General features: G+C 50.6%; 1 protein-coding gene across 1 annotated transcript in view; it reads right to left on the bottom strand.

Moving 5' to 3' along the window:
- The window catches only part of LOC119971662 (immunoglobulin superfamily member 22-like), a 148213-nt gene that overhangs the window by 15859 nt on the left and 116764 nt on the right, over window positions 1-15590 (bottom strand). Inside the window, exons 19-21 of the mRNA XM_038807516.1 lie at window positions 11958-12043; window positions 3862-4054; window positions 1853-2152 (exon numbers count right to left, since the gene is read on the bottom strand). Of these exons, the coding sequence (XP_038663444.1) occupies window positions 1853-2152; window positions 3862-4054; window positions 11958-12043 (579 nt within the window). The remainder of the gene's footprint in view (window positions 1-1852; window positions 2153-3861; window positions 4055-11957; window positions 12044-15590) is intronic.

Here is a 15590-nt window from a genome sequence, read left to right on the forward strand (position 1 = left end):
TGAGGCAGCAGTGCTAACCACTGTGCTACCCTGCCGCTGGTACCACCTCTTTAGATATTGCTATCCCAACAACCTGATCTGACCACAAACATCTCAGCCTGCTCAGCTCTTCCTAGACATTGACCTGATAACATTTCAGTACTATCATCCACATACAATCATTATCCTATTTTCCTCCTTCTTTCAAATCAGGATTACACAGTTGCTGTAGCACAAGTTCAGGGTGGGTTGACAATGTGTGTAGCACAAGCTCACCTGTATTTCCAGTTTTCAAAAGATGTTAATAGAAAAGCATATAATATTTGTTGAAAACAATGGGTGGAAGCTGTTGTTCAGAGGCTCTGCATTTTCCTGTCAGTTATCCCGAGAAAATTAAAGAGCATTTCGGAAACTGAACAAGAGCAAAATCCATATACAAATCGAGCAGCCCAATCTGTATTTGTAGCGTGTATTTTACTCAATCAGGACTGGATTCAAGTCCTTTGAAATTGTAATCGGACATCTAGATTGTGGAAAGTCAATGAGTTCTGTTTCTTTTCACAATGGAAAGCTTGTCCAGATTATTATTTCACAAACAGGAGGTGCTAGAGACACTTTATTTTTTTGGGTAGTTATAACATAAATAGAGGTCAGTCTCCCCTTCCTCTCGGACAAACTATTTGAAACTATTTTCCACACGACATTGTGTATGTATTCACCCTCAAGCCCCAAGGCAAAAGAGATTGTTACATGGTGTAGGTAAGGAGTACATTTAAAATACATCAGCAGACATTGCTCCTGGTAAATTGATGGATCTGCTTTGTGTCAAATCTGCCTGTATGAGTTTTTGAAGCCTTGTGTGTTGTAAGTTCGTGCAATGCTGCATTTTGAAATGTTTTTTTCTTTTTTATACATTTAAAGCACCCAATTCTTTTTTTCCAATTAAGAGGCAATTTAGCATGGCCAATCCACCTACCATGCACATCTTTTGGGTGTGGGAGTAGAACCCACACAGACATGGGGAGAATGGCGGTGAGGAAGCAGTGCTAACCACTGCGCCACCGTGCCACCCTTTTTGTCACATGATTCTGAGAATGTTCTGAAAAAACGTAAACATGAGAATGTGGAAGTACATTCATCAAACAATAAAGGCAAGAAGATCCTGTGAAAATCTTTTAAGGAATATTTCATATTTATATTCTTGCTCAAAATATTATTTCAGACCTCGAACCTTAAAGAAAATTTAGAAGGAACAGTAAGGCGATATCTTAAAATTGGTCAGTTGGTTGTACCTTGGCTTGTGTGCTTTAGTTGTCATATAGATTCAATCAATCTTGAACTTTGTTTTATATTATTTATGTAATTGTGTAATAATAATTGTTTTAACCTTACCCTGCAGACTTTTACTGATGCATTTGTGAAGTTATAGATAGAGACAGACACCTGTTGCCTGTCCAACAAAGGATGCCTGTACACTAAAAATAAATGTATAGGAGCTCCCAATGTGGATGACCAAATGTCTAGTTCTGCAGTGAAAATTCGGGCTGACTTCTCCCTTGTCATATATGAACGGATTTATTTATGTAATCAATACTTAGGGAAATGTTTTTTTTGATCTACATACTATGGGTAAAGAAAACACTGTTTAATTGAAAAGTACTTAGCTGACTCTATCAATACCTCTAGAATTTCTCTCCTAATATTTTCAGAAGTCACACGGATCCTCTCCCCATTCTCATTCTTCAACATCCCCTTTTCAAGACTAAAATCTTCAACTCGCTACAGGGGACACCATAATATAATTGCTAGTTCTTTAAAAATATTTGTTTTGGTCTCCACACATCAGGGATGGCCAGCAACATCAAGGGATTACCTTTGTCCCTGGCAAGGTACCATGGTTCCTTCAAATCCAGTGGATCACTGTCTCCAATATCGTTGCGAGCAATAACCCTGAAGAAATACTTTCTGCCTGGAAGTAGACCTGTCACGGTGTACTTATTGCCAAAGACACGGTCTGATACAGTGTACCAGGTTGCAGTGCTGGCATCACGCTTCATTATAACATACTGTACACGGCCGTCTTCTATGTTATCTGGAGTGTGGTCCCAAGAGAGGGTCACTGTGCTCGGAACTTCCTCAACCAGGTTTAAGTTAGTGGGTGGCCGTGGAAAATCTGAAACAAAACAAATATCAACACTTACTTACGGCTTCTTATATCCTGTAGAACAACTTGGTAATATTGGCCATAACCTAGCCAAAATGTGAAAAGTCTATCCACCAATGTACAAGAGATCAGGGCGCGGTTCTAATAATCTCGTCATGCCCGACTTGGATTCAGGACGAGATCACTGAATCTCGAGAGAAGCCTCCTGTGAGATTTGCGACATTTGTGATGTCTCGAGATGCAACCAAATCTCCATTAGGCTCATTAAATATGTTGGTGCCCGATTCTCCCGTGGCCTGGGAACGAAAGCTTGTCCTTGGGAGGTCCCACCGTGGCTCTGTTTACCACTCGTCCACACAAACGTGGGGGATGTCGCCATGTCTTCCAGGCTATTGGAGATCCCCAGGTGGTCAGGCTCTGGGCAGGGCGATACTCAGGTACTCCCTCTGGCACCCAAGCACCGTGGCACTGCCACCCGAGCACTCCGGCAGCGTAAGGGTGCCAGTGCCAAAGTTCCCAGGCTGGTGGTGCCAAGGTGCCAGGGGGAGTGTCAGGTGCTACTCTGCCCTGCCCCTGACCACCCAGGGGTCTCGGTTGGCCTTGGGAAACCTTCAATGTGCTGTTAAGCTTGGTCCACGTTTGTGTGGATCAGTACTAAACAGTGCCTAGTCGACGTCTCCAAGGCATAGCTGTTAGGTCCCAGACGCTGAGTGAATCCGGCAAATGTATATTTATCTCTATCTCACCCAGTGAGAACGAGCTGTTTAAGTACCATTGGTGAGTTGCTGCAGCACAATTTGTATATAGTATACACTGCTGCTACTGTGGGTTGGTGGTAAAGGGAATGAATGCTTATGTTAGTTGAGGTAGATCAGGTAGACTGCTAAGACCTGGATGGTGTTGATCTTCTTTAGTGTTGCTGGTGCTGCACCCATCCAAGCAAGTAGAGTATTTCATCAAACTTGTGCCTTGAGACAATGGGCAGCCTTAGGGGAGTCTGGAGGTGAGGTAATCACTCATAATTCACAATTACCAAGCTGCTCTTGTAGCCACAGTGTTTATATGGCTGGTCCAGTTCTGTTCCTGGTCAATTATCACCCCCAGGTGTTGATAGAGGGGTATTCAGCAAAAGTTATGCCATTAAATGTCAAAGGGATATAGTCAGATTCTCTCTTTTTGGAGATGACCATTGCTTGGCACCTGTGTGTCATGAAATATTATTTGTCACTTATCAGTCCAAGCCTGAATGTTGTCCAGGGTTTGCTGCATATAGACATGCTCTGCTTCAGTACCTGATGGAGTTGCAAACATCCCCACTTTGAACTGAGGATGGAGGAATTGTCATTGATGAAGCAGCTGAAAATGGTTAGACCAAGTACATGTCACTGAAAAATTCCTGCAGCCCCTGGGGGCTGAGATGATTGGACTCCAACAGTCACAATCGTTGTACTAGGTATTTGTCTACCCAGTGGTGACTTTTCCCCCTGATCTTCATTGACAAGCTTTTCCAGAACTTGTGAATGCCATACTTGTTCAATTGTTGCCTTGATATCAAAGCCAATCACCCTCCCCTCCCCTCAAATTCAGCTATTTCGTCAATTTTTGGACATAAACTGCAATAAAGCTGGAGATGAGTGATCCTGGCATATCCCAAATTGAGCATCAGCACACAGAGATATTCATAATTGCAGTCCCAATGCGAGAAAAGTTTATTGTACCTGCAACACGAATTCTGATATCATGACACTTTTCACCATAGTCATTTTTCAACATAATCTTGTATATTCCTGAATCTGATCTATGTGCGCTGGAGATCAGGAACTGTGACATATTGGGCCCTTTTGTAATGGTCTCCCTGCCTTTGGTGGGAGTTCCGTCTCTCAGCCAGATCACACTTGGTGAAGGAGACCCCTGTAATAAATAGAAATAAAATATGAAACAACAACTGCTTGATTGCTCACTCCCATTTACACAAAAGACCTGGGGCTGGATTCTCCATTTATGAGGTGAAGTGCAGAGGACCTGTGGCATTTTACGTGAAAAAAATCGGGGGCGTCCCCTCACAAATCCTGCAACCGGTGAGGGGCTAGCTGCCACACTCCATGATGTAACCGGCTGCAGAATGGCCGGGTCCGTTGCCGCGCATACGCACGACAATGACCTGCAGCAGTCGGTCCGTAAAACATGGCACCAGTCGTGCGCATACCTGACCTGCCACATAGTGCCCCCCTGGCCACCCCGCTGGCCACCCCACCGGTCCCCCAGTCCTCGCGGAAGCCCCCCCCGGCACAGCTCCCGGGCGTCTATGGTGGCGCTGGACACATTCCGCAGCCGCCATGCCCGTTCCGCTGAGACCACAGGTCTCCTGCACGGTCGGGAACTCAGCCCATCGGGGGAGGGTCATCGTGGGAAGATCTTCAGGTAACGCACTGAGGCCGTCCCAATGTTGTGCGACGTGATGACGCCATTTTGGATGTGGCGAAGCATACAAAACCTGCGTCAAACAGGCGCTGCCCCAATTTCAGCTTTAGAAGGGATTCTCCACCCAATCGACGATTACGAAATCGGCGTCGGGGAACGGAGAATCCCACCCAGAGCTATGCCATTCATATGCAACTGAATTTCCATTGACACAAAAATGGATAATCAGACGCTGTAATGGGATAATGGCTTGTCAAACAATGTTGTCCTGAATTACAATGGATCTTGCGTAGATCACCTCGTGTATTAATGAGGTTATGTCTGAATGGGACAAGGTAAATTACCCCACTGAGTCTGCTGCCAGCAATCTTTTCTTTCAGTCTGTTTAACCCCTAAATTGCCTGCTACATTTTGGACTCCATTTCTGGAATCAACGTGTATTGAATGATTAAAATGTAGACATTTAAAAGAATTGCGGTACTGGATCATTGAGCAGCACGGTGGCATGGTGGTTTGCGCTGCTGCCTCACAGCACTAGAGACCCGGATTTAGTTCCAGCCTTATGTCACTGTCTGTGGAGTTTGTACGTCCTCTGCGTGTCTGGGCGAGTTTCTTCTGGGTGCTCCGGTTTCTCCCCACAGTCCAAAGATGTGCAGGTTAGGTGGATTGGCCTTAAATTGCCTTTTTGTGTCCAAAAGGCTAGGTGGGGTTACTGGGTTACGGGATTAGGGTGGGGCCTTGGGCCTAGGTAGGATACTCTTTCAGAGGGTCGGTGCAGACACGGTGGGCCGAATGTTTCTGCACTGTAGTGATTTTATGGTTTGCCTGGTGTGCAATATATGCAACAGTTAATGCTCAGCAATGATATTCATCAAGAGGATATTGTTTCTTTTTAATCCTCTGAGCAATGCACAGGTACAGGATCTCAATCTGAGACACAAGTGAGGCACGAACTATCAGAGTAGAATTAATTGTTTCATTTAACTTGATATGGATGGACTTCCGGTTGCGGCTATGACCAGCTAAGTCGCACGTTTGGCGGCTCCTGCTACAAAGATGTTTTCGGGCCGATTGGAGGGCCCCAACGGCGCTGTAAGGACAAATCCCGGTGGGGGAAGGCTCCCTGAGGAGAACCAGACCAACTTTATGGTCGGTACCCGGAGTGGGGTGGTAAAGAAAGCAACAGCAGCTCCCCAAAAAAAGCGGGGGAAGAAGACCAAAATGGCGGCCGGTGGCGCACCCGAGGAATGGAGGAAATGGGCGGAGGAGCAGCAGGCCGCTCTCCTGCGCTTCTTTACGGAGCTGAAAATGGAGCTCTTGGAGTCAATGAATGCGACGACCACCAGGCTGATGGGAGCCCAGGCGACCCAAGAGGCGTCGATTCGGGAGCTGCAGCAGGAGATGACTGCGAGGGAGGAGGAGGCCACGGTCCTCGTGGGAAAGGTAGAGGTGCACGAGGCACTCCACCTGAAATGGCAGAGCCGTTTTGAGGAGCTGGATACCCGAATGAGGCGGAAGAACCTGAGGATCTTGGGCCTGGCAGAAGGCCTGGAGGGGTCAGACCTCCCGGGATACGTAGCAGAAATGCTGAGCTCCCTGATGGGGGCAGGGGCCGTCCCTTCGCCCCTGGAGCTGGAAGAGGCCTACAGGGTCATGGCTAGGAAGCCAAGAGCAAATGAGCCCCCGAGGGCGGTGCTGGTGCGGTTCCAGCGACTCAGCGATCGTGAGAGAGTGCTGGAGTGGGCCAAGAGGGAAAGGAGCAGCAAGTGGGAGAATTCGACAGTGAGGGTCTACCAGGACTGGAGTGCGGAGGTGGCAAAGCAGCGGGCCCGGTACAACCGGACGAAGGCGGTGCTACACGCAAAACGGATCAGGTTCGGAATGCTGCAGCCAGCGCGCTTGTGGGTCACCTACAGGAACCAACACCACTATTTTGAGTCCCCAGAGGAGGCGTGGGCCTTTGTACAGGAAGAGAAACTGGACTCGAATTAGACCCAGGGGATACTTGGCGGCCGTAGCCGCTCGGGTACTTTCAGCTGAACAAGCGGTTTTTTTTCGGCTGGGTCGGAACTGGGCAACTCTTATTGGAACGGTTTCCTTTTTTTTTCTTCTTTCTTTGTTTGGATCTTGAACTCTTGCTTTGGGTTTTTCTTCTGATGTTTTTTCCCCCCTTTGCCAACTTCCCTTAGTTATTGTTATTGTGGTTATTCATGGTTATTTATGGTTATTTATACTGTTTGGTAGAGGGCGACTGTTAAGTACATTGTTATTTGTTATCTATCTGTTATTTATAATGTTAAGTTGGGGAGGCGGGACGGGGGGGAGAGCAGATCGGGGATATGGGCTCCTAGGGGGGTTCTTTACAGGCATGGACGGGGACGGGGGTGGAACTGAAGATGGCGGGGTGGGGTGTGGCAGGGCGAAAGCGCGGGCTTTCCTCTGTTTTCCCGCGCGCGGGGCAGAGGAGGGGGGAGGGGAGGAGTGGCGGGGCGTGGCTAGCAATGGCGACCTTTCCCGCGTTGGAGCGGGGCCAGGGAGGAGTGGCAAGGGGGGGGAGGCCCCCCCCCCCCGAGCCGGGGGGAGTCGGAGTGTGGCAGGAGCAGCCGGGTCAGCGTAAACCAGCTGACTTACGGGAGTACGATGGAGGGTACATCGCGGCTAGGAGGGGTCCTAGCCTGGGGGGGGGGGGGGGGGGGGGGGGGTTAGGGAGGGACACCGGGTTGCTGCTGGAAAGACCAGAAACGGGAAGTGGAGGACTGGAGAGGTGGGGGGAGGGGGCCATCGCCATGGGGAGCGGGTCAGAAGGGGGGGGGTCGACCCGGGGCGAGCAGGGAACAGGACATGGCTAATCGGCAGGGGAAGGGGGCGGGTCGTCCCGCGACCCGGCTGATCACTTGGAACGTGAGGGGGCTGAATGGGCCGGTCAAGAGATCAAGGGTATTCTCACACCTGAAGGGACTGAAGGCTGATGTAGCAATGTTACAGGAGACCCATTTGAAGGTAGTGGACCAGGTTCGCCTGAGAAGGGGGTGGGTGGGACAGGTGTTCCACTCTGGATTGGACGCAAAGAACCGGGGGGTGGCGATTCTGGTGGGAAAGAGGGTGTCGTTCGTGGCGGAGGAGGTGGTGGCGGATAAGGAGGGTAGGTATGTGATGGTGAAGGGTAAGCTGCAGGGGGAGAAAGTGGTGATGGTCAACGTATATGCCCCGAACTGGGATGACGCGGGTTTTATGAGGCGCCTATTGGGCCTCATTCCGGGACTGGAGGCAGGGGGCTTGATCATGGGGGGGGACTTTAACACAGTGCTGGACCCCGGGCTAGACAGATCGAGCTCAAGGACCAATAGGAGGCCGGCAGCGGCAGAAGTGCTGAGGGGGTACATGGAGCAGATGGGAGGAGCTGATCTCCATAAGGGCGCACAGAGAAAGAAAGGAGAGGCAGGCGAGGGAGAGGCTGGTGGGGGAGCTATTGGAAGTGGATAGGAGATATGCGGAGGCACCAGAGGAGGGGCTGCTGGGAGAACGGCGCAGCCTGCAGGTCAAGTTCGACCTGCTGACCACCAGGAAGGCAGAGACGCAGTGGAGAAGGGCACAGGGCGCGGTCTATGAGTACGGGGAAAAGGCGAGCAGGATGCTGGCACACCAGCTTCGCAAACGAGATGCGGCTAGGGAGATTGGGGGAGTGAAGGAGAGGGGCGGGAAGGTAGTGCAGAAGGGGCAAGAAGTGAATGGGGTCTTCAGGGATTTTTACAAGGAGTTGTATCGGTCTGAGCCGCCGACGAGGGGAGGGGGAATGGAGGACTTCCTAAACAAATTGAGGTTCCCAAGGGTCCAGGAGGGGCTGGTAGAAGGGCTGGGGGCGCCAATAGGGCTAGAGGAGCTAGTCAAGGGAATAGGTCAGATGCAAGCGGGGAAGGCGCCGGGGCCAGATGGGTTCCCGGTGGAATTCTACAAGAAAAATGTGGACTTGGTGGGACCGGTACTGGTACGAGCCTTTAATGAGGCGCGAGAGGGGGGGGTTCTGCCCCCGACAATGTCGCAGGCTCTGATCTCCCTGATATTGAAGCGGGATAAAGACCCCGTGCAGTGCGGGTCCTACAGGCCTATCTCGCTTCTGAACGTGGATGCCAAGTTGCTGGCAAAGATCCTGGCAGCTAGAATAGAGGATTGTGTGCCAGGGGTAATCCATGAGGACCAGACGGGGTTCGTGAAGGGGCGGCAGCTCAACACGAACGTGCGGAGATTGCTGAATGTAATTATGATGCCGGCAGTGGAGGGGGAGGCTGAGATAGTGGTAGCGCTGGACGCGGAGAAGGCATTCGATAGGGTGGAGTGGGAGTACCTGTGGGAGACGTTGGAACGGTTTGGGTTTGGGGAAGGGTTTATTAAGTGGGTGAAGTTGCTCTACTCGGCCCCGACGGCGAGTGTAGTGACAAACGGGAGGAGGTCGGAGTATTTCGGGCTCCACCGAGGGACCAGGCAGGGATGTCCCCTATCCCCCCTACTTTTCGCACTGGCGATTGAACCGTTGGCGATGGCACTGAGGGGTTCAGGGGGGTGGAGAGGACTGACTAGGGGAGGGGAGGAACATCGAGTATCGCTGTATGCGGATGATCTACTGCTGTACGTGGCAGACCCAGAAGGGGGAATGCCGGAGATAATGGAACTATTAGCAGAGTTTGGGGACTTTTCGGGGTACAAACTAAATTTCGGCAAAAGCGAGGTTTTTGTGATACACCCGGGGGACCAGGGAGAGGGTATTGGGAGACTCCCCTTCAAGCGAGCAGGAAAGAGCTTTAGGTACTTAGGGGTGCAGGTGGCAAGGAACTGGGGGACCCTCCACAAGTTGAACTTTTCCAGGCTGGTGGAACAGATGGAGGAGGAATTTAAGAGGTGGGACATGGTACCGCTGTCGCTGGCGGGGAGGGTGCAGTCAATCAAAATGACGGTCCTCCCAAGGTTCTTGTTTTTATTTCAGTGCTTGCCCATCTTCCTCCCTAGGGCCTTCTTCAAAAAGGTGACGAGTAGCATCATGAGCTACGTGTGGGCGCACGGCACCCCAAGGGTGAGGAGGGTCTTTTTGGAGCGGAGTAGGGACAGTGGAGGGCTGGCACTACCCAATCTCTCGGGGTATTACTGGGCGGCAAATGTGTCAATGGTGCGCAAGTGGATGATGGAAGGGGAGGGGGCAGCTTGGAAACGAATGGAGAGGGCGTCCTGTGGCAACACAAGCCTGGGGGCCCTAGTAACGGCACCATGGCCGCTCCCCCCCACGAGGTACACCACGAGCCCGGTGGTGGGCTCAAGATATGGGGGCAGTGGAGGCGACACAGGGGGGAAATGGGAGGTCTGTTGGCGGCGCCAATAAGAGGGAACCATAGATTCATCCCGGGGAACATTGACGGGGGATTTCAGAGCTGGTACAGGGTGGGCATACGGCAGCTGAAGGACCTGTTTATAGAGGGGAGGTTTGCGAGCCTGGGAGGGCTGGAGGAGAAGTTTGAGCTCCCCCCGGGAAACATGTTCAGATATTTACAAGTGAAGGCATTTGCTAGGCGGCAGGTGGAGGGGTTCCCCCTGCTCCCCAGTAAGGGGGCGAGTGATAGGGTGCTCTCGGGGGTCTGGGTCGGAGGGGGGAAGATATCAGACATCTACAAGATAATGCAGGAGGCGGAAGAAGCATCAGGGGAGGAGCTGAAAGCCAAGTGGGAAGGGGAGCTGGGAGAGCAGATAGAAAACGGGACGTGGGCGGATGCACTGGAGAAGGTCATTTCTTCCTCCTCGTGTGCGAGGCTGAGCCTCATTCAATTTAAGGTGCTGCATAGAGCTCACATGACGGGGACAAGGATGAGCCGGTTCTTTGGGGGTGAGGACAGGTGTGTCAGATGTCTGGGAAAGCCCAGCAAACCATGTGCATATGTTCTGGGCATGTCCGGTGCTGGAAGGGTTCTGGAAGGGGGTGGCAAGGACGGTGTCGAAGGTGGTGGGGTCCAGGGTCAAACCAGGATGGGGGCTTGCGATCTTTGGGGTCGGGGTAGAACCGGGGGTACAGGAGGCTAGGGAGGCCGGAATACTGGCCTTTGCGTCCCTAGTGGCTCGACGAAGGATATTAATTCAATGGAAGGACGCGAGGCCTCCAAGCGTTGAAACTTGGATTAACGATATGGCTAGCTATATTCAGCTAGAAAGGATCAAATTTGCCCTGAGAGGGTCGGTACAGGGATTCTCCAGGCGGTGGCAACCTTTCCTTGACTTTTTAGATCAGAGATAGGCGTTCGGGGTCGTGGCAGCAGCAAACCCGGGGGGGGGGGGGGGAGGGGAGGGGAGGGGAGGGGAGGGGAGGGGAGGGGGGGGAGGGGAGGGGAGGGGCGGGAGGGGGGGAGGGAAGGGGAGGGGAGGGGAGGGGGGGGAGGGGGGGGGGGGAGGGGGAGGGGAGGGGGGGGGAGGGTGGGAGGGGAGGCGGGGGGAGGGAGGGGAGGGGGGGAGGGGAGGGGAGGGGGGGGCGGGGAGGGGAGGGGGGGGAGGGGAGGGGAGGGTTAGGGGGCGGGGGAGGGGAGGGGAGGGGAGGGGGGAGGGAGGGGAGGGGAGGGGGGAGGGGAGGGGGGGAGGGGAGGGGAGGGGAGGGGGAGGGGGGGAGGGAGGGGGGGAGGGGAGGGGAGGGGGGGGAGGGGAGGGGAGGGGGGGAGGGGAGGGGAGGGGGCAGCAATGGTCGGGGGGGACATGCACGACTGTAACGCGGGCAAGTCTGCTCGCTGCTCATGTCTGAAACTGTAGGCTGCCTTGTTTGTTAAGTTGTTGCTTGGGGGGGGGGGGGAGGACTGGTGCGCGCGAGAGGGCGGGCGAGGGAGGGATATTTGCCTAGAGGGATTGTGTTGTAAATAATTTAAAAATTAGTAGGGGTAAATGTTTGTATGGAAAAACTCTTTCAATAAAAATTATTTTAAAAAAAAACTTGATATGGGTATGTCTGGTATGGAGGTAGGGTAAAATTGAAGGCTCATTTCTTATATGCAGAAACATTTTTAATTAATAAGTAATTAACCTACAATGTATCATAGAATCACAGAACCCTTACAGTGCAGAAGGAGACCATTCAGCCCACCGAGTCTGCCCCAACCCTTTGAAAGACCTAGGCCCTGTTCCTGCAACCCCACCCTAAGGGGCAATTTAGCATGATCAAACCACATAACCTGTACATATTTGGACTGTGGGAGGAAACCAGAGCACTCAGAAGAAACTCATGCAGACACAGGGAGAATGTGCAAACACCACAAAGACAGTCACCTGAGGTTAGAATCGAACCTGTGTCCCTGGCACTGTGAGACAGCAGTGCTAACCACTATGCCGCCCAGTAGCTCTGCCTCTGGCTGTTGAAGTAACTAAAGTCCCTTACCGAAAAGCCCACGTTGATGCACAATGCTGTGCCTGCTCGGACTACCATGCTGCTTGGCATTCTGGCATTTAGAAACCTGGGAGCGGCTGCAAGTAAAAATAGACAATGTCATGGAGGATTTTTTCTTGTCACATAATTTTCAATCATATGGCCACAGAGACATACGGGACGGTCAGAGGTTAATGCTGTACATATCGCTGGTTACTTAATTCAGATGGTGCTCCAGCTCAGTCAATGCTCTGGCTTAACCATTTGAACAAAATGAACCAGGACACACCAAAACAGTCTGGATAAGAAATTATAACCGTGAGACTCTGCCATCGTGTCACATGGTGTGGGGGTTAAAGTCAGATCACCACAACTACAGCAGTAGGTCAGGGGCAATTGAATTTATAATTTATTCTTCCTCACTTGGTCATTGGGGTCTTGATGCATAACCAGCAATTTAGAAAATCTATTATTTTTCAGATTTGGGCATCATTAGCAAGCCCCATAACCCGATTGCTCTTGAAAAGGCGGTTGTGTGCTTCTGTCATTAAATCATTGCAGATTCAGTATGTGCTGCTCCAGTACAATCTGTCCAATTTATTAATTTATATTTTTAATCAAACTTCTTGCACAGATGCTTAATGTGGTTATATTATATTCCTGGATGAATCATAGAATCTCTACGGTGCAGAAGGAGGCCTTTCGGCCCATTGAGTGTACAGCGACCCCCAGAAACTGGGCCCACATCCCCGCACTAGTAACCCAATAACCCCACTTAATCTTTACACACTAAGGGGCAATTTACTTTGGCCAATCCACCTAACTTGCACATCTTTGGACTGTAGTAGGAAACCAGAGCACCCGGAAGAAACCTACGCAGACACAGGGAGAAAGTGTAAACTTCACACAGACAGTGACCCGAGGCTGGAATTGAACCCAGGTCCCTGGTGATGTGAGGCAGCAGTGCTAATCACTGTGCCATTCATTTTCGTGACACAGTACATCTCAGAACCGTTCTTAGCCAATTAACCTGCATACTTTTGAGGAGTAGTCACCTGCTCTTAACCTCACCCTATTATTTTTTTTCTCATTCCTGAAAGCCACTGACTCGCTGTGCTTTTCACAAATTCAATTTGCCTTCTGCCATCACAGCAAATGGCTGTTCTTCATATTTAGCACTAGAAACTGAGCACTCACAGCTCATTTAATCATCCAGCACATCTCAGCCAAGCATGATCTCATCCAACATTCTCATTTAACATCCATACATTTGTGTTTTCTAGTAAAGATCACGAGACAGCGATCAGGCCTAAAGCCTGGCTTTTTGTTACCATAGAATTGAACAGTAAAAACTGGGTGTAAAAAAATTAATGTTGTTTTCCCCATATCTGAGGAAGGATGTGCTGGCCTTGAAAAGGGTCCAGACAAGGTTCACAAGAATGATCCCTGGAATGAAGAACTTGTCGTATGAGGAATGGTTGAGGACTCTGAGTCTATACTCGTTGGAATTTAGAAGGATGAGGGGGGATCTTATTAAAACTTATAGCATACTGCGAGGTCGAGACAGAGTGGACGCAGAGAGGATGTTTCCACTTGTAAGAAAAACTCTAAGCAGAGGACACCATCTCAGGCTAAAGGAACGATCCTTCAAAACAGAGATGAGAGGAACTTTCTTCAACCAGAGGGTGCTGAATCTGTGGAACTCTTTGCCACAGAAGGCTGTGGAGACCAAATCACTGAGTGTCTTTAAGACAGAGATAGATAGGTTCTTGATTAATAAGAGGATGATAGGTTATGGTGAGAAGGCAGGAGAATGGAGATGAGAAAAATATCAGCCATGATTGAATGGTGGAGCAGACTCGATGGGCCAGTAAACTAATTCTGCTCCTATGTATAGAATTTACAGTGCAGAAGGAAGCCATTCAGCCCATCGAGTCTGCACCGGTCCCTGGAAAGATCATCCCACTTAAGCGCCCACCTTCACCCCATCCCGGAACCCAACATTTTTTTTGAACACTAAGGGTAATTTAGCATGGCAATCCATCTAACCTACACATTTTTGGACTGTGGGAGGAAACCGGAGCACCCGGAGGAAACCCACGCAAGACACAGGGAGAATGTGCAGACTCCGCACAGAGAGTGATCCAAGCTGGGAATCGAACCTGGGACCCTGGAGCTGTTAAGCAACTGTACTCCCCACTGTGCTACTCTAATGTCTTATGGTCTTATGATCAGCTGGCAAATATTAGTCCAAGCAGAGACGGTTAATAGCCTGAATTAAAAATCAAAGCATATGACTTCCGTTGGTGACATGTAGGTGGAGGTCGCACGTTGGGTGGCACGTGCTAGAATCCTTGATTTATGGCCCTTTTCACCCAATTTTTGGAGGGGATTTGTAATTAACCTGATCCTAAAAGAATGTTGGGAACTAGAGGATGTCGAAATCCCAAAGAAAGAATATTGGGAGAAAGGGAATGAGGGCTAGTCCGTTGACAGAGTCGATCACGGTGAGGAATGCTGTGGGAGGAAAGATGGTGGCTGCAAGTTTGCCGGGTGGAGCTGGACCTATTACGGTGGACATGTTGGCTGAGGTGATGGCTGTGGAGTTTGAGTGGCAATTTGACAAGCATTTTGAGTGGCAAGAAAGGGAAATGATGGATACTCTTAAGAAATCGGTGGAGGCATCGATAAAGGAGGCTCTTGAAAAGACTTCGGAGACGGTGTGGGAGTATGGGGAGATGCTGAAGGGGTGGAGGAAGCACTGGCACAACATAGTAATCAGCTTGCCTCGCTTCAAGCGGAGTTGCTGAAAGTGGAGGACACAAATAAGGGTCTGAGGGCCAAGGTTGAGGACCAGGAGAACAGGCCGCAACGGACGAACCTCAGGATCATGGGGTTGCCTGAGGGTGTGGAGGGCCCGAGGCCGATGGAGTATTTTTCAAAGATGTTCGCAAAACTGTTGCAGGAGGAAGAGAATGCCCCCTCCTTTGAGCTGTATAGGGCCCATCAGTCACTCCAGCTGGGACTATGGGCGAATGAACCACCAAGAGCTATGATAGTTTGCTTTCACTCTTCTCAGATGAAGGAGCAGGTCTTGAGATGGGCCAAGCAGAATCAGGAGGTGAAGTGGGAGGTCATCGGTATTGGTGTATTCCAGGATGTTATGGTGGAGCTGGCAAGACGGCAAGCAGCCTCTAATAGAGCCAAGGCAGCACTTTTCAAGAGTGGAATGGGTTTCGGGGTGGCCTACCCAGCAAGGCTGAGGGTCACACGCAAGTCCAGGGAGCATTTCTTTGAGACAACGGAGGAGGTGGAGGCGTTCATGAAGGCTAAAGAACTAGGACTGAACGGAGATGGGCATTGGGACTTTGCTGTTGGGATTGGTGTGAGGTGGATATGTTCTGCTGTTTGTGCCCTTTAATTTCTTTGTGCGTAAGTTATTGTTAAAGTTAATTAATTTTGGGGGATGTTTTTGTCATGGTGTAGGTTGTCTGTCTCCTCTCCGGGGATTGTCTTGGATTGGAGAGGGTATGCAGGTGGGGGGTAGGGGAGGAGAGTGGCAGTTTCAGGATGAGCTAGGGGGTGGGGTATGCTCGTATATTATGATAATAAATCGGGTTAAAGTCCAACAGGTTTGTTTCAAAT

Source organism: Scyliorhinus canicula, chromosome 9 (genome assembly GCF_902713615.1).
Source record: "Scyliorhinus canicula chromosome 9, sScyCan1.1, whole genome shotgun sequence".
Taxonomy (NCBI): domain Eukaryota; kingdom Metazoa; phylum Chordata; class Chondrichthyes; order Carcharhiniformes; family Scyliorhinidae; genus Scyliorhinus; species Scyliorhinus canicula.